Source organism: Camelus dromedarius, chromosome 18, assembly GCF_036321535.1.
Source record: "Camelus dromedarius isolate mCamDro1 chromosome 18, mCamDro1.pat, whole genome shotgun sequence".
NCBI classification, from domain to species: Eukaryota; Metazoa; Chordata; class Mammalia; order Artiodactyla; family Camelidae; genus Camelus; species Camelus dromedarius.
The window spans coordinates 725,206-749,108 of NC_087453.1; the positions used below are offsets into that span (position 1 = coordinate 725,206).

Genomic DNA, 23,903 nt, shown 5'->3' on the forward strand with positions numbered 1-23,903 from the left:
CACAGGCTGACCCTCACCGCTCCACACAGCCTGAGGAGTCGTGCCATCGCCCCTTTAAGAAAGGGTTCCTCGCCCCCTCCCCAGCTGGCGAGAAGCCCCTCAGAGGCTTCCAGTCCAGTCTGGGGCTGTGGGAGAAAGACGAGGCGCAGCTGTTATTCCGAGGGGCGGAGCTGGGCCGAGGGCAGCCCGAGGAGGGGGCGAGCAGGGACTGGCCCAGGGCCAAGGGCCGGCGAGGGGAGGGCGGGAGGACGGAGGGATGTGCCTGGTGCGACCTGGCCAGAGGCGGTCTCAAGTCTGTGGGGCGGGGTCGGGGGCCGCCAGGGACTGAAGGGACCAGGGATCTATGGCAGAGCCGGCAGGGCCGGGAATGGGGGTGGTCTGCAGGGTGGGGCGGGGCCGAGGGGCCGGGGCGGGCGGGGCGCTGCGCGGCGGGGCGGGGCCGGAGGCGGGGGGGGGGCAGGAATGGGGGGAGCTGCGCTGCTGGGGCTGCGGGCCGAGGCGTTGGGCATCCCGCGCGCGGGTGGCTTCTGGTTCAGACTGGCAGAGGCGACGCCCGCGAGCCGGGCAGACATCATGGGCTGCTGCTCTGGCCGCTGCGCGCTCATCTTCCTCTGCACTTTCCAGCTGGTGAGTGGCGACCCCTCCTCGGGACCCGCAGTCCCTGCGCAATGGGGGATCTGGGCGCCGTCCCCCGACCCCAGCCCTGCCCGCTGGGTCCGCGCCTGCCTCTGGAGGCTCCTGACTGGGCACAGCTCAGACCCGAGAGCTTCTGCGGCCGAAGTTCCCGGCAGCTGCCAGGGGCGTGGGAAGCCAGCGCCCTGTGCGCGACCCCGACGGCCCCTCGGTGCAACCCCGCGAGCGGATCTCGGGGGCAGCCGCGGGGCCCCAAGCGGCTGGGCAGGTGCTGGGGAGCTGCTGGAATTGGCTGGCGAGGAACAAAAGCCTTCAGGCCCGGGCGCCTAGCCCTCGATCTCCAAGCCCTGTGCGCGCGGCGGGGAAGGGGCACCGGCGTCCACGCGTGACAGAAAGTGTGTGTGGCCCCAAGTGTGCACGCAAGGAGCGTGTACCGGGGTGTGTGTGTGTCTGTCTTGGGGTGTGGGGGATGTGGGGTGTGTGAGGCCCACCCTGCCGGCCCCTGGCCCCTCCCAAGCCGGTGGAGGAGGTGGCCCCTCCCCTTTTGCCCTGGCCAGGGGAGATGGGGAGTGGAGAAGAGGCGGGTGCCTGGGGCTGCGTTTCTGTCTCTTGTGTCCAGGATTAGCTGGGCCCCCTGGGTACAAAGCTTTGTCAAAGAACTTGGACATCCCTTGGCCAAGTTTTCGCCTGCCCTTAGAGCTCCAGGGACTCCGAGTAGTTCTCACTCCTAGAGCCCTGGAGTAGAGGCCCAGGGCTGGGGAGAAGATGCTGATAGGTTCCTGGAACTCTGGTCTTAAAAGGGAAATGCTGCTTTGTGGAAGGGTGCTGGGTGTGCTCCTGGCTCAGCTGGCAGGGTGCTTCCTCCTGAGCTAGAGGGGGCTGATGGGGAGGAGGAAGGGCTTGCTTCAAAGATGTTGTGAGTAGGAAGTCCTCCTGCACCCATGGCTGTGCCAGGATTGGGGTCCTGTCCTTTGCCTGGGGACAGGGCTGGCAGGGGGCTGAGATGCACAGGCTGGTATGTCCTGTTTGGAGGAAGGAAGGAGTACTGGAGCTGCCCTGTGAGCTGAGTGCTGCGGAAGCATGGGGGGCAGGCAGATGGGGAGCATGGAGGAAGGTGGGTGGTCTGCAGGGTTTTGCTGGACAGATAAGGTGGAGGGAGAGCCTGGGCTCTGCAGCAGGCTGTGAGGCCTGAGGACTGTTGCGCTGGCAATAGGGAGCTATTGCAAGCCTTGGAGCAGAGGTGTCACTCACTGTCTTTGGGTGGGAGGGCTCCTTCTGTGGCCAGAATCCGTCCTGGGGATGGGGCTAGGGGGCAGGGGAGGGAAGAAGGGATCATGGGTAGGAGGACAGGAGGAGCCCCGGCTGACGGGGAACTTTGCAGTCTGGAGGCTGGCAGCTGGCTGGCCGTATCCGGGCATCAGGAAGCAGAGTTGCTTCGGCGGTGGCATGACTTTGGCTTCTGTGGGTTGAGTTTGGTGTGAGGGATGCACCTGAGGGCGACTGTGGGCTGAGATTCAGAGCAGCAGGAACAGCTGCAGTGGGTGAGGGAGGAGGCCCCAGGGCTCTGGGGATCAGGCTGGGCCATGTTGCCTGTCTGGCCAGCAGAGGACAGGGGATGGTGCACAGGTGGGCCTGGCACAGGCCGCTGGGACTCTGACTACAGCTGATGCGGGGTGGTTCTCTAGGCTGGAGGGCAGCAGGGTTTCCCTGGATGGGGCTTCTCGCAGACTCTTTGGTCTCAGCCAGGTGAGCCTGAGGGCAGAACAGAGCTGTGTCCCCGTGCTGCCAGTGGCCAGAGCTGAAAGGCAGCAGGGACTACAAAAAAAGGCTTTTTTGTCCTGGCTGTCCACCCACCCCTGCTCTGCCCAGTGGAGGGGCCAGCGTAGTGGGAAGAGGTTTGACACCCTCTCCGCTCTGGTCACCGTGTGTGGGGCTGGGGAGCCGAGGGGGAGGCTGTGGGCGGGGTGGTCCTTGGCTTGCTTTTCTGTTTTTGACAAGTGTGCGAGTTTTCTCGTTACCCAGCTATGGGACAAAGGCCCGACCATCCCAGGGCCTTCTCCCTGAAGAATAGCTTGACCTTTGCCCAAGCTTTCCCGGGCTGTGCCCCAGGCGTTGACAGGAGCCAGGGCTCAGCGAGGGGCTTGGGGTGGGCAGGCGGCCACTGAGGCATCTCAGGGTGCTGAGCCTTCCAGTGCTTTGGCTTCAGAATGAAAAGATGTCCCACAGGCCGCCACCTGTGCTGGCCAGCCTGCCAGCGCAGGGTCTCTCTTCTGTGAGCAGACCCTGGGAACCCCCTCAGACTTAGAGAGTGGTTAGCAGGGATGCACACCCTGTCCGGCCAGGAGCTTCGGTCATCCCAAAAGAATGCAGCCCCCTACCCAGGTCAGGAGGCTCAGGACAGACCCTGCTCAGTCCCTGCTGGCCCCTTGATTTACGTCTGGTGACACCCTGAGCTGAGAAGACAGCTAAGATGTGCCTGGACCCCTACACACGGACATCGTGAGGTAACACTGGGTGTGGCTCAGAGCCCTGAGTGTGGCAGCCTGTTCGCAGCCACAGCCAGCTCACACACACCCCCTCCCGGCCCTGGGCCCAGCCGGCTCACAGCCCCCAGCCCTGGGGCGCAGCCAGCTCCCAGCCCCTGGCCCTGGAGCCCAGACCAGACAGTGGCTGGAGCCCTTGCCTTGGCCCAGAGCTTGACTTGTCAAGGTCCTCCCTGCCGTGTGAATGTCTGGCCTGGTCTGTCCAGGGGCATGGAGGTTGTTGGGCAGCCCTCTGTCCTGTGCCTGCTGACTGGGGGGGAGCTCTGAGAATCAGCGCCAAGGACCCCTCTGAGGAGCCCCCAATCCTCCCCCTGCTTCCTGGCACATAATTACCACTCTCTTCTGTGCCATGTGTGGGGACTTTGTTGGGGCTGCAGTTAGGGATCGAGCTTAGCGGTGGGAACTTGGGCACGTGGGGGCCTGTAACCCACAGCTACGTCTCTGCTGTCACCCCCGGGTGTGTCTGCGGCCCTGAACTGGCCCCTCTTCGCCATCCCCAGCCTGTTAGCACCCTCCAACCTTTGTCCCTTTCCTAGAAAGCCACCGAGCAGGACTGTCGCTGAGGTTCGCAACCTTGGGGGTGAAGGACACAGGGCTGTGATCAGGGAGGCTGCAGCCTGATGGCGTCCACCTCAGCCATGGAGGGGAGGCGCTCTGCCCCGTGGCTGGGAGCCTCCTCCTCGTGACTCGCAGGGGGACGCTGTCCTGGTGGGAACACCAGGGCCATTTCCTGATGTGATGCACTGCTGTGCACTTGCTCCTGCCTCTCCACCCCAGCTGTCTCCTAGGACGGACCCCAGCCCTCCAAGGGGCATGCCTGGAATGTCCCCCTCCCTGAAACCTCTTGGAAATATATGCCCCCAGCTCGGGGCCGTCCATGGCAGCTGGGCAGTGCCCAGGACGCTCCCACAGCAGCTGCTTCTTGGGGGCTGGTCGGGGTCCGGAGAGGGCTCCAAGACACAGGCCAGGGTGGGGGATAGGGGTGCGGAGCTCCCTGGCTGTGGCCAGCAGGCCATGTGGGAGGGAGGCTGGCCCCTGCCACCCCGTCCTGCCCTCTCCCCTCTGCTCTTGGTCTCAGCCCAGCTAGTCCTGAGGAGGGGCATGCAGTGACCTAGCCTGCCTGGCTGTGGGAAGACTGGCGTCTCCCTCCCATGCCTGAGGCTACCTGCTGGGAGGGGCTCCCCACCCCACCCCCGGCCCTTCAGAGTCCTCCCCACCCCAGGGCTCAGCTGACACCCCGTCTCCGCCTCTGCTGGCGCTGTGCTTCGGGATGGCTCTCGCCTGCCTCCGTAGTCTGTCCAGTGGCAATGAGTGCTGGGCGCGCAGTGGGCCTGTGGGGAAACCGTGGGAAGCAGCCATGGGCCCTGCTGGGTTGCTGTCCCTTCTCTGCCACCATCCTTCCAGGACGTGCTGGTCCTTTCTTGCCCTTGCTGCGCCAGCTTTCCTTGTCCTCAACACGGGTGGGATGGTGTCTGGGGTGCAGCGGATTCAGCTGTACTTTCTCCTAGTGTGTCGTCGGCCCACAAACGTGATGAATGAGTGAATGAAGGAATGAATGACTGCTTCCTGAAGTCAACTGAGCTCAGAGCCAGTCTGTCTCCCTACGTATGAAACAGCAGTTTCCTTAGGTGTCTCTGATTCCCTCGAGTTGGTCCTCTGTTGGCCATGCCTGCAGGGCTGGCGTCCACAGAGCTGGGGTAAAGAAAGTCCTCGGAGGGGAGGAGTACCCCAAAATGGTGAGAGAGCCCCACAGACGAGGAGGGTGCTGATCTGGGGGGCCTAGGAGCCCAGCATCTGCTCGCGGCCGAGAGCACCCTGAGACCCGTGTCCCAGGCCTTCACCTTCCACTGTTTGCTGTTGGCCCTACAGCCCCCTTAGGGCAGCCCCCTGTGAGCCCATTCTGCAGATGAGGAAACTGAGGACGGGGGCTCACTGGAGGAGGAACACCCCAGCAGTGATGCTCCCAGGCCCATCCAACTCATTTGGAGATTTTTGTTGGAAGAGCCAGGACCGCAGTGGGTGTTGGATGGTGATGATCAGGCAGGAGAGGGGGGCCGGGGCCTCCCCCAGGGGGTCCGCCGCCCCTCACAGGCCCGCTCTGCTCCTAGGTCACCGCCCTGGAGAGGCAGGTGTTTGACTTCCTGGGCTACCAGTGGGTGCCCATCCTGGCCACCTTCGTCCACATTGTAGTGGTCATCCTGGGGCTCTTCGGCACCATCCAGTACAGGCCTCGTTATATTGTGGTGGTGAGTCCACTGTGCTCCGGCCCTTCCCCTGCAGGAAGGTGGGTGGGAGGTCTGGCAGGGGGGCTCCAGTGACAGTTCTGTCAGGAAACCCGGAAAGGCCAGGATTTCAGCCATACACCATCTTTCCAGAACCCCGGGCTCAAACCTTCCCAAAGCCTGGATAAGTTCCAGAGTTCAGACCTGGAAATTGTGGCTTTGGGGATGGTTCTGGGAAACTGGGGTGCAGAGCACCTGCTGGGGGTTCAAGGCAGGATTGGAACCCAGTGTACGCCAGCCCTGCCCCTCCCCCCACTGCCATCCCGTCTCTGGAGATGCTCAAACAATGTCCAGAAAGTTTTCTCCAAGCGGAGCAGCATTCTCGTTCAGTGCAGATCAAAATAATTGGTCTCAACCAGGGCTTGGAGCAGACACTTCTCTGTAAAAGCCCAGATGTGGGTCTCCCAAGCTTTGTGGGCCATGGTCTCCGTGGAGGGTACCTGGCTCTGCACTGGCACAGCCCGGGCGTGGCTGCATCTCAGTAAAACTTGACAAAAGCAGGTGCCAGCTGGCAGCCCTCCTTTCCCTGCAGCAGATCTCAGGGGCTCTTTGGGTGGATTTTGGGGGTTCAGACTGCTCATACCCTTGCTTATCATTGGTCCACCTGGGACGGGCCATGGGCACCTCTGGGCCAGGAGATTGGGTCCTTCCAGCTGGCTGTCCCGGCAGCCCCATCTCCTGGGCGCCCCTCTTCCCATGGGAGCAGGAGCCCAGCCACCCTCTTGGCACAGTGTATGAGGCTCCATGGCTGAGACCTGTCCCTAGGGGGCTCGGGATGGTCATCCTCTGAACAGAACACCCTGGCCTCCAGACTCAGGGAGCAGAGACCCCTCTACTGCTGCAGAGGCCTCGTCCTCCAAAGGCACTGTGCCAAAGCAAGTTGGGCTCCCTCCCCTCCAAGGTCTGGGCTCACCTCCCCCTACCCTCTCTTGTCTCCCTAGTACGCTGTGTGGGCAGCCGCCTGGATCACCTGGAACATCTTCATTATCTGCTTCTACTTGGAAGTGGGAGGCCTCTCCAAGGTGAGTAAAATGGGGGGAACTCACGAAAACGGAGGGGGTCTTGGCCAGGCCCCGTGGGCACTGGATGTGTTTGTCTGTCTGTCGCCTGCTTCCCCCGGCCAAGGCAGAGAACGTTCATGCCTCTGTCTCCAGCACTCAGAGCACTCCTGGCCCACAGCAATGACTCAGTGAATGTCTGGGGAAAGTGATGTGATGGATGGATGAGGGGCTGTGGGCATTGCTGGGCAAGTGGTCACCAGCTGGAAGGAGATGCACCAAAAAAGGCTTCCTGGAAGAGGGGGCCTTGGAGCCTGGGCAGTGCCTGGAAGGAGAGTCAGGACTGGGGAAGGGGAGCAGAGGGCCCAGCCTCGGCAGAGGCATGCAGATGGAAACAGCACTGGTGTGGCCAGAGGGGACACTGTCCTCCTGCGGCTCTTTCAAATGCTGATAAAGCCCAGGGTCCCTCCTGTGGGGAGGGGGCACCACATCCAAGCCATGTGCTGCGGAAGCGCCCGTGTGAGTGAATCCTGCCTGAGCTGCTGATCTGGGCCCTTCACACAAAGCATTTCAGTTCATCCTTGCACGATGCTCAGGAGTGGGATGGCAGGTGTGCGGTGGGGCAGACGGCCCCTGCTCCCTGGGACCATACCTGGGGCGGCACTGAGAGAGACAGACCTTAGTTCAAATACACCTGAAACGGCAGCATTCGCTGGAGAGGTGAGGGAGGGGCCCAGGGCACTGTGAGAGCACGTCCTGGGGGTCCGACCTGGGCAGGGAGGCCTTCCTGGAGGAGGGGCTGTGAGCCGGGGGCTGTTGGCAAGAACAGCAAGGCCTTCCCTGCAGGAGAATGGCCGAGAGGGCCTTGGTGCCCCTGCCCCCCTCTGCAGGCAGGGGAAGTGGGAGGTCTGGGCGCCCACGCTGGGCTGGGGTGGGTGGAGGCTGACCATGTCCCTGGCACCAACCTAGCTCCACCCCCTCACCCCAGGACAGCAAGCTCCTGACCTTCAACCTCTCCCGGCACCGCTCCTGGTGGCGTGAGCATGGTCCAGGTTGTCTGCGAGAGGAGCCAGCAGCTGGCCTGGGCCCTCTAGACAGCCAGGCCCCAGTGCCGGCCATCGGCTGCACCCTGGAGCATGGCTACGTGGAGGCCCTGCACAGCACCCTGCAGATCCTGGTGGCGGTGAGCTTGGGGGAGGGGAGGAAAGGAGGGGAAGGGTGGAGGGGGCTCATCCTGCTATGGGACCAGGTCCCAGGCCTTTCCTGCACAAGGCAGGACCACTGTCCTCTGCCAGGGCTGGGAGCCCCTTCCCACCCATCCCTGCCCAAGGGTTAAGGAACCACACCCCCTCTCCCATCTGTGTGGCCTGGGCCACCTCAGCCTCAGTGCCCCGCTCTGTAAAGTGGGCTCGGAACTGACTCCAACCCCAGGGTCGGAGTGAGGATGAAACGAGGGGACAGAACCGGAGGCTCTGGTGATGCTGTGGGGTGGGGGGGGCCAGGTGAGGGGGGGCCCTCTGTGGGAGGGATCAGGATGGAGGCTCCTGCAGCCCTCTCCCCACCCTGGAGGCAGCATGGGCAGGTGAGGAGCCCCGAGAGCTTCTCCACAGCCTCCTCCAAGTCAGAAGGACTGTTTCCATGTCCGCCCGACAGTGGGTCGTGGAAAGGGGGGCGGAGACCTAGCCAGCTGGCACACTGGCCGCTTTCAGCTCCTGCTACGTTGAGAGTTAGGGGTGTAGATTCAGTGAATAAAAATGCATGACGCCCAGTTAAATTTAAATTTTAGATAAACAGCAAGTAAGTTTTACTGTAAGCGTGTTCCATGCCACTTTTTGGCTGTACTTACTAAAAATAGTTTCATCGTGTATCTGAAGTTCAAACTTCAGTAGACATCAGGCATTTTGTCTGCAGAGAAACGATTTGATGTGGAGGGAGGGCGGAGAGTGGGCTGAGCAAGTAAGTGCCTGGCAGCTGGCCGACTCCAGGGCTCTGGCACGCGCGGTGGGCCACCGCAGGGCACTGGTCAGATCTGGGGGCTCCTGACCCCCTGGGTCGATGCCAACATGTCCCAGTGGGTGTTGGGTTTACAGGACAAAGGTTCTGCGCTGGCAGCTGACATCGGAAACTGAATCCCAAGTCGAGGGCCTCCCCTGGCACGAGGCTCGAGACCGTGGGGGCAGCCGTGAGAGCTTGCTGGGCTGCCCGCTCCCCCACTCTTGCAGGTCCAACAGAAGCCAGACTTCGGGGCGCCTGGGCGCTGCCCCTCCTTCAGGTGCTGGGACCTCCTCTCTCCCACCACGGTTTACTCGCTGAGGCAAAAAGAGGGCTCCGGTTACCCCAAAACACGTGGGAACCAGGGTACGTTGCTCGAAAAGAGAAAGAACCACTTGCCAAGGATACAAGTCAGAACTTCTGAAGTCACTGACAGGGTTTGTGAACAGGCAACAGAAAGGAAACTGGAAAAGGACAAGTGACGATTCTCGCAGGGCGTTTGCATCGTGCTGTTGGTGCGCAAGCGCTGTGCACTGTTGGGGGAGACACCGCTGGGGATTTCTGCAGTGAAGTGCGAGTTTCTGAATACCTGTCAGCCTCTGCTGTTTGTCCTCGGGGGTCCAGGAGCAGCAGACCCTTGGCTGCACAGGTGGGCTGGGGGAGCAGGTCCTGCGGGCCGTCTGAGAGCCTCACGGAAGAGCTGGGCCGAATCCGGAGGAGGAGGGGGAGGAGGAGGAAGAGGAGGAGGAGAGGAGGAGGGACTGGAGGGCACAGGAGAGGCAGTTGGGACGTCCTTCCCCGGCGCCCCGCCCCGCCGAGGAGGAGCAGGGCGGCTGTGGAGGTTTCAGCACCGCGGCCAGCGCCCAGGGCTGCGCCCCGTTCTCCCAAGAGGAGCTCCAGGCTCCTGTGGGCGGCCTCCCCCTGGGCCCACGGTGCCAGGAAAGGCTGCTTGGGAAGGTGTCTCAAGTTTGCTGTGCAACGGCAAAGAGACAGGCACAGAGGAGCCGTTGACCTGCCGCCTGGACAGACAGGCTTCCACCTCCTCCTTGGAGGCACACTGGGCCTGTTCTGTGGTGAAGAAACCAAGACACAAAGGTTAAGTGCACCCCCTGAGGTCTCGCTGACGGAGGGCCAGTCTCTCGCTCCCTCAGCCCTTTGCTCCTGTGCCAGTGGCTGCCTTCCTGTTCCCCTTCCTCCACCAGCCTCTTGTCCCCTCCCAGGCTGCAGTTTCCCCACCACCTCGCTCAGAAGACTGCTTAGCTTCTCCATGGCAGGAATCCCCATGAAACATCTTTTCTGTTTATTCCCCTGATCAGGCGAGGTCCCACCAAGACAAATGATGCATTCAGATTAGGTGAATTCCTGGGGGCTAGTGAAGGGTGGGTGCCCTGTTGGAGACCACATGGGATACCAGACTCCCTCGGGGCTGTGGCTGAGCCGTTGCCACGCTGGACTGAAGGGACGCAGGGAGGAGTTATGGTACACCACAGAGATCTGCAGAGCTGTGGCCCCGGGGCTGGGAGGCAGTCCTGCAGACAAGGCACTGGGAGATATACGTCCTGCTTCTCCCCCAACCCCCTCCCTCCCCCTAGTCTCCTGCTGGGCTCCCCATTGGCCACCCCAAGCTGGAGGGCGCGGGAGCCCATGGGTGGACCATCCACACCATGCAGGGTGGGGAATGTTGGGGGAACGTCTGCCCGGGGCAGCTGGGGCACCTATGACCCACCACCATTGGGACCATCCTCTGTGCTATGTCCTGGAGGTCGAGATCACCACCTGGTGTGGGGGTGATCAGACAGTTGGTGATGCCCCAGAGCGTGGAGGTCTGACCTACTGGGCTTGGAGGTCAGAGGGCATGAGCTCACTGTCCTGGGCCACCTCTCAGGTTTCCAGCTTCTGTGGAAGAGGCTTCCCTCTGCAGAGCCTCCGGGATGAGCTGGGGTGGGGCAGCCCCTCCAAGGATCCTGGGAGCACAGGGAGCTGTGGGCCCCTCCTTAGCTGCCCCTGCAGTGTCGAGATGCACTTTGCTGTCTGCTCCAGGCCGCTGTGTGCTGAGGGCTGGAGCCGGGCCCCCTCGTTCTCATCAGAGAGGATGCAGTTCCATGAGGCCAGTAAACTCCACACTTGGGAGTAACTCACCCCATGGTTACTGTTGCCTGGGCTGTGCGAGATCGGAGGGGCCAGCCGTGGGCAGTGCCGGCCTTGCCCGTCTCAGTGGAAGCCCTTTCTCCTAGCAGCCCTGGGGCCCGGGCGTTCGCCTGTCCTCTTTCCCCTGCAGTCTGAGCATCCTCTGAGGAGCCTGGCTGAAGAATCTCTGCCAGGTCAAGCCCTCGACTCCCGCAGGGCAGCAGCCAGCCCCATCCACTCTGCCCGCAGTCGCCTGCTGGGCAAAGGCCTCCGTCTCTCTCTCCGGCACTCTCTTCCAAACCGTGCAGCTTGGTGGGCTCAAAACTTGTCCTCTGTGGCTGCCGCTAGATGCCCGCTCCCCCAGGAGGAGAAACCCAGTGGTTGTCTGCTTAAGGCCAGAGACCCCAGGGAGGACAGCCCGTCTGTAATGGGGGTGTCACGCTGGGGGCACAGTCGGCCTGGGGCCCATCCAGGCCGTGGCTACGGGTCTCCCAGGGCTTCTCTCTGCATCTCACCCCCTGTTCAAGCAGGGGCTTGGTCATCTTCCTGACTTGCTTGTCCACTGGCCCCCTCACCCTCATGTGTCCCCCTCACCCGCAGAGGTGCTCCCCCCACAGTGGGGACTCGACGCCGTTAGAACTCCAGAGCTTAGGAGGCCAAGGGATCTCTTTCCTTGTTGTGTTTTATAGGCGAGGACACAGAGGCCGAGAGGGCAGTGGCCTCATAGTTAGGATGCCCTGGGGCCCACTTCCCGTAATGATGCTTCTCCGGCTCCCGGGTCCTCGCCCTGAGAATCCTCTCATGTCTTTCAGCTCCTGGGCTTCATCTGTGCCTGTTATGTGGTCAGTGTTTTCACCGAGGAGGAGGACAGCTGTAAGTGTGCGGCCACCAGCCTCCTGCCAAAGCCCCTTAGTGAGCCGTCTGGCCCCACCAGGCAGTGGGGGAGGGAAAGGGAAGCTGAACATCGACTACAGAGGCCTGTCATGGCCCAGGCCTGAGACCTGGCCTCTTAAATGGGTCCCTGTGCCACAGAGGTCCTGGCCTGTCCTGGCCCCCCTGGCCTGGGGGACGGTCCAGCCACCTGAGAAGAGATGAGGAGGGTCCCGGGCTGCGGCACCAGGGCGCAGTGCACCCCTGCTCCCCCGGGCTGGGGGCTCCTGTGCTGCGGGCTGGCCCCCAGTGATCCCCACAGCTGTTGCAGGCGGAAGGCTGAGTTCTGACCTACAGAGGAAAGTGCCCTCACTGCCCCGCTGCCCCGCCGAGTGCCTCCTTGCACCTGGGGCCGCTTCAGGCCCCAGCTCTGGCTGGGCCCGTCTGAGAGCATTCGTACATCCCCCACCCATGAGCCCCCTGGACTGTGCTTTAATTTGCAGCGTCAACGCTGGGGTGCTCTCGCTGGCCCTGACTGCCTCAGGCTCCAATAGGGTCTCCTGGGAAGAGGAAGACCTTGCAGAGGAGGACGAAGTCAGGGTGGGCGGGGCTGGGTGCACCTGGGGAGAGCGCCGTGGCTCCACAGGCAGCAGCTTCTCTGGGGTTGGGATCTGAATTCAGAGCCTGTTTCCAGAGGTCAGGCGGCCGTTGGGTAGGCGGTCCATACATCCTTCAGAGAGCAGGCTGACTCCTGGACCAGCCCCCAGATACCTTCAGTCCTTGTGTGGTGAGACCCCCAAACCGTCACTCAGCCCACAGCTGGCTGGGAAGAAACGGAAGGGGCTTCCTGTGTCGGTCGCACTAAAACGTTTTCGCATGGGAGCCAGCCCTGGGGTTCAGAATGTGTTAGCTTTGCTCAGCAAGCCCTGGCCAGGAATGCACTGTGCAGCCACCACCTCAAGGTGCTGTGACTGGGAGAGCCGGGCAGCCCCCGCAGCCTCCTGAGAGCGCCAGCATCCTTTGAAGCTTTTCCCCCAGCGGGAGTCCGCCCTTCATCCTCCTGTGTGAGCCCGCCCGCCCGGGGCGCCACCTCAGGCCGCTGCCTCTCTGCCTCTGCATCCCTGCAGGGGTGTTTGTGCTTGGGGACGACCTCACTCTGCCATCTTGTCCATTGTTTGGGTTTGTTTTATTTGGGTCTTGGTTTCTTTCAGTTGATTTCATTGGTGGATTTGACCCATTTCCTCTCTACCATGTCAATGAAAAGTCTTCCAGCCTCTTGTTCCAGCAGGCGTACCTGTAAGTACGGCCGCAGAGCCTGCCCCGGCTGGCCTGGCCAGTGCGGTTAGCACAGCCACCTTGGGAAGCCTCACCAGGCAGCTGTCTTTCTGTCTGTCCATCCATCACCCATCCGTCCATCCATCTCCCACCTTCCCAAGGTCTCTTCACGCCGGCAGCAGGCCTGGACTGGGGGTGCAGAGCGCCGCACCCAGCAGGGTCTGTGGGAGTGGGAGCTGAGCTGGCTTTGTGCCAGGGACCCAGGAGGCGCTGAGAGGCCTCCTCCCGGGAGGTGACGTGGCGATTTTCCCAGTTCTCACCGTGGCAGGAAGTGTGAGGTGTTCCCTGCCATTGGAGGGTCACACTTCCCTCCTGAAAAGCAGTGTCCACGGCCCTGCACTCCCCAGGCCTCAGGTCGGGGCACCTGGGCTGCTGGCCCACCTCCTCTGAAGGGACCTTTGCTGCGGGCCCTGTCCCACGTGGAATCCTGAAAGCTGGGGTCAGAAGAGGCAGCTGGTGGTCCTTCTCCTGGGAGGGCTGTGCTTCCTCTGTCCCACCCTGGCCCTCAGGGACAAGCCTGCCCTTGGGGCCACACTGCAGCTACCCTCTGGGGACTCTGGCCCTCTTGGCAGCCTCCCAGCCTTTCTATCCTCTAAGTAACCCACGTCAGCCAAGGGCCGTCAGAGGTAGCAGGTGTCCAGCTCCCACAGTAGGGGACCTCGCTCGGGCGCCCAAGCCAGGGCAAGGTGTGTGGGAGTTGATGGCCTGGACACACAGGCTCTGGAAGAGCTTGCCAGGCTGGACAAGCTTCTGGGATTTCCCTCCAGCCATGGATCTGGGTGGCCAGAGGGACCCAAGGTGAGCCCCTCATTCTGCTCCCAGTCTCCTGGCCCAAACCCCACTGAGGTGCCTGTGGCCAAAGTCAGCTGTGTAGGGACAAGGCCCTGAGATTTCCGTGGCAAGCCGCAGTCCTGGCCAGGCCTGGCAGAAGTTCAGCCTCTTGCCCCTGGCCCTTTCCCAAAGGCCAGGAAGCCTTCCTTTTCTTGGATTTTGTCCCATTTGTTCTGGAAGGGAACAGGGTACAGCCGCCCCTGCTGACCGCTGACCCCTTGCACTTTCCTTCCGGGTTCTCTGACCCTGCTCACCCCCACCTCGCCCCCACAGGCCTGCGTAAGTGAAGGAGCGCCCACCCCCTCCTGTGACCCCACCAGCCTCAGTGACCCACTGCAGATGGTGAGCAGACGCCAGGCAGCGGGACGCACTGGGCCTTCCTGCCCCAGGGACCCTGCAGGGGCTGAGCACCTGCCCCAGGGTCGAGTGACTGGACCTGAGCTGGTGGAAGATGGATGCAACATCAAAAAGTTTGCTGTTTCCTTTTTCTTAAAAAAAAAAAAAAGAAAGAAAAAGACACAGAAGGAAATGTCATACCTGGCCTCTGGCAGCACTAGGGTTGCTCTCTGTCCACAGCAGGCCTGGGGCTGCTGTCCAATGAGCCCCCTTCCCTGGGAGCCCTGTCCTGGGGCAGCTAGGCACCCAGACGCTGCACACACCCGTGCTGGGGAGAGGGGCTGGCCCCAGGACTGCGAGATGGGGAAGTGTGACCCCACCATGAAGGTCAGCATGAGTCCCTAGAGACCCCCACCCGAGTGCAGGTTCCTGACTCAACACTGTGCCCACCCAGGCCCCACCTGCCCCAGGTGCTGTGGCTGGTGGAACCCTGGGGTGGGGGCTGGGCTTGCCCAGGAGCCACAGGACAAGAGCTGCCTGGAAATGTGCTGATGGGGGGCGGGTCCTGTTCAAGCCCCCCCCCCCATGAAATAGTCCTAGGGCATCCCCCAAGGTGCCCACAAGTGGATTAAAAGGAACCTGCCCTCCAGACCATGTTTCTGAGATGCAGGGGCTTGTGGGGTATTCACAAGTTTAGTTTCAGGAGTGGCCCAAGGCCAAAGAGAAGAACCAGGGAAAGTGGGGAGCGAACGGGAGGGGCAAATAGCCTGGAATGGGACAGACTGTTTGGGGCAGGGTAGTGGGGAGGGGCTGGAGGTTCTGGAACAGAGGCTGCAGAGCACTGTCCAAGGAAAACCCACACTTTATTTCGACTCTTCCAAAGCTTCCACAGGTAGGCTCCCACCCCCTCCACCAAGCCGTCCACAGCTCCCTCTTCCTCGCTGGGCTGGTCAGTGCTGGACACCAGCTCAGCCATCCCCAACGGGCCGCCGAGTGGGCCAAGGGACAGGCTGAGCGAGTGGGGTGCCCTCCTGGAGCGGTACCCACAGCTCCTGGAGGGGAGGAGGTGGGAGCAGCAGCTCCAGTTGGCTTGTCCACCCGGCTGGGACCCCTCAGCCCTGAGAGGTTCCTTCCCTGCTACTTCCACCCCGGAAGATTCTTGGGGAGATCCTGGAGCACAGAGACCCTGAGAAGGCCGTGGCTCCTGCCCCCACCTCCGTGACGCCGAAGGGCCCCCCCCCACACCATGCATTTCCATCAGGACTCTGCTCCCAGGTTGGGATCCCCGTGGGGTCCACGCTCAGGCAGACCCCAGCCCCCTCCCCTTGACAAGGGCGGCATGTGCTCTCCATACACCCCCGAAGCTGAGCAACCCTCGGCCAGGCTGCTGCCCTCTATGCCCGGCTGGACGGGTGGCACCATCCCTCTGAGTACTAAGAAACCCGGGCAGAGATGTGCCCAGTGGGTGTGGCTTAACACGCCCAAGCAGGGTGGCAGTGGCCGCCTGGGATGCTGCGTTGAGAAGAGTTCAGTGCAGGTACCCAAGCACCAGGGGGAGTGGACGGGCAACATCTGTGGGGCCAGGGAGGTGGCGGGAGTAAGAAGTGCCATCTCCTGCCCCCCCCCCCCGGTCCCTGCGACGCTGGGCCACCATCAGGACCACAGGAGACGGCATGCTTGTGGCCACTGTCCAGGCCCGTTCCAAAATCTCAGGGGGAGCCTGGTGGCCAAACACTCACCTGGCCTAGGACAGGAAGGTGCGCACGCAGCTGCCGATGGGGGCCCTGCAGATGGGGCACAGCTGCAGGCTGGGTGCGCACTCGGCACAGGCCAGGTGGCCACAGGGCACGAAAACAACGGCCACGGTGCGGTCCAGGCACACGCGGCAGGTCCGCTCCTCCCGCAGGCGCTGCAGCTGTTCCTCTGCATCCCGCGCTCCTGGGGACTCTGGGGCCACCAGCACCCACTGGGCCTGGGCTCCACCCGCTTCTCCACAAGGGCGACCTGTGACACCATCCCCACACCCTGACCTCAGCCCTCTGTGCTGGCAGATGTGGGAGGCGGGCCAGACCAGGGGTGGCCGCCCCCACCGCAGGAGGCAGGAGGCCCGGCCCCACTCCCACCCTAGGCGCCCCCTCCACCTGGCTCCCTGGCTCCTTCCAACGGGGCCTCTCTTCTGGGCATGGGCAGCTCAGGCCCCAGGTGGACAGGAGCTGTGGGCAGTTAGAAGAGCCTTAAGGCCCAGGTCCCCGGGGAGGTAAGGCCTGGCCCAGAGACAGCCGGCTGCAGGCGAGGTCCAGTTCTGACTGGCAGTACAGCCCCTGCCACCACATCTGCCCCCCGCCCCGCCCAGCGCGCCAGAATCCGGGCTCCCCCTCCACACCGGGGCGCTCTGCCTGTGCAGCACCTCACGTGGTGCCATGGACACTGTGTGCCGGGCACTGTGGGAGCAGTGAGGCAGGAAAGGTGGGGGCAGTGTCCAGAGAGGCGGAGGTACCTCTGGCCCCCACAGCCCGGCCCCTGTCCTCCTCCTGGAGCAGGTCGGCCACCAGCTGGGACGCGGATACGCTGGTCGGCACCGCCCGGCGGTACCTGCGCTGCAGCAGCTGCCACACTTGGCCCTGCCCGAAGCCCATCCCAAGCACGGCCTGCACGGCGGGGCACTGGCTCCACGCGGGCCACTCCTGGCTGTCCCCAGCATCTGCAAGGTAGTATGAGGGGTGCTGGACGCAGGGCAGGCAGGGCCCAGGGCCTCGGGGTCCTAGGAAAGAGGCAGTGGCCTGCCACTCTGATCCGTCACCAGGGCCACCTCCACGTGAGGGCCCCTGTGGCCATCATGGCTGCTCCAGCCATGCCCAAGTCAGGGCTGTGTTCCCAGTGCCTGGATCAGAGGTGCCCCCACACAGGGAAGGTGACAGGCCTGAGACCAAAGCGGCCACAGACAGTCCTGCGACACACCAGGTGCTGCTCCCGGGGCATCACTGGACCCCGTTCAATCCCAAATGAGGTTGGCTCCATCCCATTTCACAGCTCAGAGCACTGAGGCTCAGAGAGCAGAATCATGTGTTACAGGGCTGGGTGGAAGCACGGGACCTGAACCCTGGAGCCCCTCAGACCCTACCCCACTGGGTCCTGAGCACCACACGGGAAGCAGAGCTCAGCACGGCGGCTCCTCTGTGTGCTGGTGACTCTGGCCAAGTGAGCTCTTGAAGGGTGACTGGCAGACACACCGGCAAAGGCCGCCCCTCTCCATGCCCCCGTGGCCACCTTTGGGAATGGCCGTGCCCACGGTGGCCAGTTCTGTGGTCGTAGGGGATGGCTTTGGCTTCACTGGAGTCCTGGACGCACACATGGTGTCTGTGGAGCCCCCCCATGAGGCCAGCTCAGACCCCTTCACTCTCGGCTGTCCTGCGGAGGTTAGGGGGCACCCGACAGCCCCAGCCACAGTCAGGCTGGAGATGCCCAAGGGAGCAGGGCCCAGGCCGCGCACCCTGGCTCACCTGAGGGGGCGGCTGGACCCGTGTCTTCTGGTTCCTCTGATCGGTCCTGGAAGGACCAGAGAACATTTGTGGAGCAGGGTGGGAGGGACCCGTTCCGCCTGCCCCCCAAAGCCCTAAGAACAGGCAGAACTCACCCAGGAGCCTGGCGGGCAACAAGACTCCTGGACGCTGCAGACAAAGTCCCTTCCTTTTGTCCGGAGCAGGAATTCACACCTGAGGGAGCAGGTCAGGAGCCCCGTGGCCAGTGGGCCTGCCCTGTCAGAGAGCCACCCCCACCAGGTCCAGGGCAAGCCCTGCAGACCGCCTGGCAGGGATGGCGCCATCATCTACCGCTCCCCCAGACTCCCCGCAGGAGACACTTGGGGCTGCTGCGTCGGGGTCTGTTGAGCGTCAAGGAAGAAACAGCACAAGTGCCATCTGGATGGGGCCCCGTCCCTGAGACCCTACACCCCGGGACACGGCAGGGGAGGCTGGTGCACGCCCAGCCCCAGGACCCCCCCACAGAGCCAGTACCTGGGGAACCACCGGGCGTGCTCCGTCCAGGGGTCATCTCCTCGTTCCCAGCTCTGCAGACCTCCGTAGCAGAAGAAGCAGCGAACTTTGTCCTGCTGGCCTGGGGCAGAGCAGAGATGCTGGCCCCTCACACGGCCAGGAGTGTCCCTCAAGGCTGGGGTTGGGGGTTCCCACTGGCCTCTGCCACCCCCTTGCCCTGCATTCTCCTTGGAATTCACTCGTGCCTGTTTTATTGCAGGGGGAACGGGGGTAACAGTGGCTGGAGCACTTGCCAGAATCGAGGCAAATGTTTGGTGAATGTTCGGGAAGGGAATGCAACTGCTGGGTGTCTGTGCTGTTCACAGAGAGGCTGAGGGACGGGCCGCCCAGCCAGAACATCCCGTGTCACTGCAGAGCTTTGGAGACAGAAGTGCCCCCCACACCTCCACCCTAGGCGTCACCTCCTCAGGATGGATTCCCAGTGACCACAAGAAGGGACTGTTTGCTGCCAGGCTTGGTTTTAGAGGCTGACACCACCCGGGGGTGGGGACCCCGCATCTCTGCCCCTGCAGCCCTCACCTCTGTCTCACCCCATGCTGTCAACAGACTCATCCTCTTAGAGCCTGTCCCTGGCCCCCAGGGGCCCTGCGGATGCCCCCCACCTCCTGCTTCTCCTTCGGCCCCCACTGTCCCACCACTGACCCCTGACACCAGGGTCCATCTGTGCTGTTCTGGCCTCTCCCCGGGTGCACTTAATCTGAAGCACGAGCCCAGGAGAGACCCTAGGGCCGGGGACAGGTGTGGAAGGGCCCTGCGGCCCTCTGCATCAGGCCAGCACCTCCCTGCCATGGGGGAGGGGCTCCGTGGAGAAGGTGGAGCCCCAGCCCGGGAGGGTCCTGGATGGCCCCAGGCCCTCAGGACTCACCCGTGTGGAAGAAGCCGGCGGCAGCCAGCAGCTCGGGCTGTACCGCGCTGGTCAGCGGCCAGTCATAGAAGGAGGCCAGCCGCAGCTCCTCGGAGCCCATCCCGGGGAAGGCGGGCCTGGCAGACAAGGCCCCAGGCCCCTCTTCCTCCTCCTCCTCTGCCAGGGGGCGCAGCTGGCTCAGGATCTGCCCATCCGTGTGGTCCTGGCGCTGGGTGTGGCCACACCGAAAGTGGGGCTCACGGTGTCCCTCATTAGGGCTGCCGCCAGCTACCCAGTGGCTCGGCTCCGGGCCACAGTACTGACATTTGCCCCTGTTCTCCAGCCCCATAGAGAAAACAGCAGTCCTGACCAGTTCTGCAGCCGCGACGGGGCCCCTGGACAGCCAGCCCTGGAATGTGCCCAGCCAGCCCGCCTCGGGGCTCTTGGTCCCTGGGCCCTGCCCGTAAACAGCCGTGGCCTTCGCTTCCAACAGCTGGGCAACGGGGCAGGAACAGTCCTGTCCACCAGATGCCCCCAGGGGCTGGGAGGGGCCCTGGGGCCTACCACCTTCTGGAAGGGTCCAGTGTGACAGCCCGTGTCACATGCTCCCTGCAGTGGGAGGTGTCATGGGGCTCCTGGGCAGGGGCCTCAGCGGGTGGGGCCGCCGTTGGGGCTGCAGCCCTCACTCCACGCTTCAGGGGAAGGTGGTGTCTTGGTACAAGGGGAGGGGCCAGAGCACAAAGACCCCTCCCGAGGCAGCAGAGGGCTGGTCCTGGCTCTGGGACCTCCGGGGAGGGGAGGGGAGAAAGGGTGGGCTTTGCTGTCGGTTGGCTCTGAGTTCCTGGGCCAGGCGCCAGGGGGCTCTGAAAGCAGAAGGTTCCAGGTCACCTGAGCCAGGCAGGCAGTGCCGCCCAGGAGGGGAGGGCAGCCTCCTCTACAGGGACGACATGGGGCAGCCAAGGCAGTCACGTGGGCGGTGGGAGCCATGTCTGCTGTGGTTCTCTGTGGGGTCCCGAGAGCCTGGGCCAGAGTGTCATAACGTTTGGTGGAAATCGAGCGAAAGGGGTGGAGGGAGGGGGAAGGATGGGTTTTATTTTACTCCCCCTTAGAGAAGGATGCTCTGCACTGCCTCATCTCCACTCTGAGTAGAGCTCTCCAGAGCAGACCCTGAAACCAAGGCCAGGGTGTAAGAACTTTATTTGGGGGTCACTGCAGGAAGCAGCAGGAGGCAGTGGGCAACATGCCAATGCTGGGTGTGTGCCAGAGGGGTCCTTGCCGTGGGTTCCCCTCCTGGGGGCCTCAGAGCCTGTGCACCCCTAGCCGCTGGGCCCAGTTCCCTGGCTCTGGGCAAGTGGCCAGCGGGCAGAGCCACAAGGGGCTAGCAGAGGCCGCCTGGGGAGAGCGAGAGCCAGGGCAGACCCAATCCTGGGCTCCTCCCACCCAAGGGCTGAGGCTGGACCTCCAGACCTTAACCCAGCTATGGGCCCGCGTGCAGCCATCTGGACCACAGCTTCAGGGCTGTCTTCCCAGCCCAGTCCACATCACTGGGGCTTATTAAATCAGACGATTTCATGGGCATGTGTGGCCACAGGCCTGGGCAGGAAGATCGGCCTGTCCCTGCAGATGATTCAGCACAGCTGAGCCTGGCTCCTTCCTGCCCTTCTCCAAGCCCAGGTGCCCCTTGAGGCAGAGCTGGGAGGCTGGGGGTGAGTGGAAGACATGACATGGGGCTTGACATGGGAGGAGGGAAGGCTGAACGGTGGCGCCTTCTTGTCTCAGTCCTGCAGACCCTGAAATGTTCACTGACGGGACAGACCACCTCATCTGGAGATGTAAGAGGTCCCATCTCCAGCCCCAGATCCCAGCCCAGGGCTCCAGGGGATTGCTGGGTTCCGCTTCAGGAAGGGCTGGATCAGGGAGCTTGCTAACCATGGTCAGCAGGTAGCAGGCCTCCAGGGAAAGCTGAACTGATAGGCTGCAAGGGTAAACGGGTACTGCCTATCCCAACTCCATGTGGGCTGAGTTCGGGGGTGGGGGTGGTGAACAGATTACAGGGGCTCAAAACCTCTGTCTTTCTGCCTCTCCCTCTCTCCTTCACACTCTGTAGATTTTCAAGCTCACAAGGAGGCCCTTTTTGGGGCAGGGCGTCTCAGGCATGGGTCGAGCAGAGCTCTTGCAGACAACTGATGACCTGGCTGGGCCCCAAGTGGCCCCAGGGTGAGCATGAGGTGCAGAGGAGCCGTGGAAGGGTAGGACAGACCACTCTCACGGGAGAAGAAAGGAAGAAGCAGCTGAGCGTGCTGTGCAGAGGGCAGGGAAGGGTGCCACAAGCAGAGGGAACAGCTGCAGTGGAGGCTTGTCTGGTTGGTCCTCAAGGGCACTAGAGGCACAGGGAGGTGCAAGGCTGTCTAGGGCAGGTCAGGGGGACCCTGGAGCCAGTCAGGAGGTGCTAGCTGAGGTGCGAGGTGGAAGGCTGTCTTCATCTGCAGGCCCCTAGAAGCCAGCCATTGAGGGACCCATGGCCAGGGCCACCGCCCCTTAGGCCCCACCCCCAGCTCCCTGCTGGGGAATCAGCACAGCCTCTCTTGGGGGCAACCTGCCAGATCTGACAACATGCAGGTGGCCAATGTGAGTGCCTTCTGACCCAGGGACCCCCCTGCAGGAACCTCCCTCCAGGGGTCCTTACACAGCTGTACAATGGAACCTGAACAGGCTGTGAGAGACCTTCCGTCTTCCACCCTGTACTTTCGAGTACGAAGACGAGGGTTTTAACCATGTGCCCATATGCCTTTGAAATAAGTAGAAAATCAAATCTCTTTAAATCAATGCTGGCAATGTATACACAATCCCATACCAGCTGGGTCCGGCAGAGAGGGGGTGCCTGAAGGTAGAGGGTCCAGGATGGGGTGGGTTCTCTCTGCCATTGGACCTGCAGGGGAGGAGACCTCTGTACCCCGTGCCTGCATGGACTCAGCTGCTCCTGGAAGCTGGAGGATGGCCAAGGGTCAGGTGGGGAGGGCAGGAGCAGAGGGTTCTGGACAGTGGGAGAGCCCATGGGTCCCAGCACAGACCCTGGGGCTGGGCCATCTTTGCCCCAGAGGTTCTTGTGCTGTTCCAAAGCCTGAGCTGGTCAGTGTCATTTGAGGCCCCTACCACACCTACTTGTGCCAGGAACTACTCTGTCCCCAGCTTGCTGGACCCGGGCCTCCCTGTCCCAGAGAAGCTGGGCTGGAAAGGTGAGACTGGAGCAGTTTTCTCTCACCTTCTTCACAGCTGGACCATGGTAGTGGTGCTCTGCAGTTACAGGAAGCTCGCTCTAGACTCCTTGACACCAACCTTCCTGTGTCCTCATGCCTGGCAGAGGAAAAGGCTTCCCCTGAGGCTGATCTGAGGGCTTCAGCCACCAGTGCTGGGCCCACATAGTCCCTTCATAGGGCTTTTGGGGTCCCATGTTTCCTGCCAGCTGGGACCACGCTGCCCCCTGCCCTGGACGACCCTCGCTCTCCCCCTTCACTGAGATCAGTGAGGGACACTGCCAGATTTCCCAGCTGGCAGGGTGGCAGCCTGGAGGGTAGTGGGGAGGTGGTGGCTACCAGATCCTGTCTGCCCCTTCCCCGGTCAGCAGGCTGATCTGACCACACCTCCTCAGGCCTCAGTTTTGGGGGCTACTCCTTTCACTGCTCAGTCCTATAGCTCATCTCCAACTTTTTCAGTGGACATCACCTGTGATCCTTGTACTGGCTGAATAGTGTCCCTCTGTTACCTGGAAATGTGATCTTATTTGAAAACAGGGTCGCTGCAGATAGAATGAAGTTAAGATGAGCTCATACTGGAGTAGGGTGGCCCTAAATCCAATGATGTATGTCCTTATAAGAAGAGGAAGAGTCAAGACACAACACAGTGAGAAGACCATGTGATGATGGAGACAGAGCACCAAGGACACCTGGGGCCACCAGAAATGGAGAGAGCCAACATTCCAGGCCTCTTACCTTCAGCAGGACAAGGACAGGACCCAGACCTGGGCCTTGTGAGGGTGGTACACCTGCCAGAGCTGGTAAAGAAGAAAAGACCCACTTGGAAGCCATGCTGGGAAGTAGTCACAGGGGCCCAAGAGCCAGGAGGGACATCCAGGCTGGAACCTTCCGTGGGTTAAGGCATGGAAGTGAGTAGGAAGTGGGAACTGGGCTCCCTTCAGGAAGCTGGAGCCAAGAAGGGGCTGTCCACCCCTGAACAGAGACCAAAAGGCCCAAAAGGGCGCCATGCAGAGCTGACCTCTCTTTTCCTTCCCGTGGTGAAACCCGGAGTCAAGAATCTAACATGCAAACTGGTTATAAACTGGGGAGCCCCTTGTAGATCCAAGAGTGCTTGCAAAGCCGACCTTCAGGGAGGCCCGAGCCCAGGGCTCTACCGGGACAGCTGCTGCAGAAACCAAGGAGCCGCCCCGAGGACAGCAAAGCTCGGCGCCTGGGCGCCCCTCCGAGGGATGCCGGCGGGGCGTTTGGGGCGAGCAGCAGGGTACAGTGGACTGCAGCCTGCTGTAAGTGGCTTTCGGGGTGGCTGCACTTGCTGGCTTCGCTTCTCCCCGTCCCGGGGACCAGCGCAGGGGTGTCATCGGGCCCACTACCTGAGCCAGCCAGCGGCTGCAGGCGCCGAGACTCTGCAGCACCACTGCCCACGCTGCGGCTGCGCGCTCGAGGCCCAGTAGGTGACCCCCTGAGTCGCGGCCCCCGCAGCGCCATTGGACACGCCCACGTGACTTCCGGGGCTCGCCCCGCCCCTGAGCCGCCGCGCGAGACTGGGCCCCGGGCGCGAGATCCGTCCCGCCGGAAGGCGCTGCGCAGGCGCGGCGCGTGGCAGCAGGTCGGCCTCCCAGCCTGCCCCGCGCGCGCTGACGTCGCGCAGCCTCGTTCCGGTCGCCGCCGCTGCTGCCGCTGTCGCCGTCGCCGTCGCTGCTGCCGCCGCCGCCGCCGCCGCCGCCGCCGCCGCCATTGGAATCAGCACCTGGTCAGTGCGTCCGGTCCTGCTCGCCGCCCTGCGCCCGGCCCGCTCGCGGCCTGCGC

At 62.9% G+C, this 23,903-nt stretch overlaps 2 protein-coding genes across 5 annotated transcripts; one reads left to right on the forward strand and one right to left on the reverse strand.

Annotated features, from left to right (window-relative positions):
* Positions 1–498: 498 nt before the first annotated feature.
* NKAIN4 (sodium/potassium transporting ATPase interacting 4) lies at positions 499–14,675 on the forward strand. Of its 4 annotated transcripts, XM_010987864.3 has the most exons (7): positions 499–627; positions 5,285–5,422; positions 6,400–6,480; positions 7,445–7,639; positions 11,388–11,448; positions 12,657–12,741; positions 13,885–14,004. In XM_010987864.3, the coding sequence occupies exons 1-7, from the start codon at positions 574–576 to the stop codon at positions 13,892–13,894; spliced, it is 624 nt and encodes a 207-aa protein (XP_010986166.2). In that variant the 5' UTR covers positions 499–573; the 3' UTR covers positions 13,895–14,004. The 4 variants fall into 4 exon arrangements, with proteins under 4 accessions (XP_010986166.2, XP_031289316.1, XP_031289312.1 ...); XM_031433456.2 differs by lacking the exon at positions 12,657–12,741 and having other exon boundaries at positions 13,885–13,998; XM_031433452.2 differs by lacking the exons at positions 11,388–11,448; positions 12,657–12,741 and having other exon boundaries at positions 13,885–14,675.
* A 133-nt stretch (positions 14,676–14,808) lies between these two features.
* Positions 14,809–23,605, reverse strand: BIRC7 (baculoviral IAP repeat containing 7). The gene is made up of 10 exons (XM_064496914.1): positions 23,468–23,605; positions 22,833–22,894; positions 18,865–22,197; positions 17,961–18,060; positions 17,582–17,660; positions 17,448–17,493; positions 16,445–16,648; positions 16,089–16,160; positions 15,687–15,951; positions 14,809–14,999 (listed from the first exon to the last, which is right to left on the reverse strand). The coding sequence occupies exons 3-9, from the start codon at positions 19,190–19,192 to the stop codon at positions 15,692–15,694; spliced, it is 1,089 nt and encodes a 362-aa protein (XP_064352984.1). The 5' UTR covers positions 19,193–22,197; positions 22,833–22,894; positions 23,468–23,605; the 3' UTR covers positions 14,809–14,999; positions 15,687–15,691.
* Positions 23,606–23,903: the final 298 nt, after the last annotated feature.

Coding starts and splice junctions, on each gene's coding strand:
- BIRC7 (XM_064496914.1), bottom strand. CDS start 19,192: ATGGGGCTGGAGAACAGGGGCAAATGTCAGTACTGTGGCCCGGAGCCG. Junction 16,649..17,447: donor GGGTCCAGCCGCCCCCTCAG/GTGAGCCAGGGT, acceptor ACTACCTTGCAG/ATGCTGGGGACAGCCAGGAG. Junction 15,952..16,088: donor GGAAGGAGCCAGGGAGCCAG/GTGGAGGGGGCG, acceptor ATGGTGTCACAG/GTCGCCCTTGTGGAGAAGCG.
- NKAIN4 (XM_031433452.2), top strand. CDS start 574: ATGGGCTGCTGCTCTGGCCGCTGCGCGCTCATCTTCCTCTGCACTTTC. Junction 5,423..6,399: donor GGCCTCGTTATATTGTGGTG/GTGAGTCCACTG, acceptor TTGTCTCCCTAG/TACGCTGTGTGGGCAGCCGC. Junction 7,640..13,884: donor CCCTGCAGATCCTGGTGGCG/GTGAGCTTGGGG, acceptor TCGCCCCCACAG/GCCTGCGTAAGTGAAGGAGC.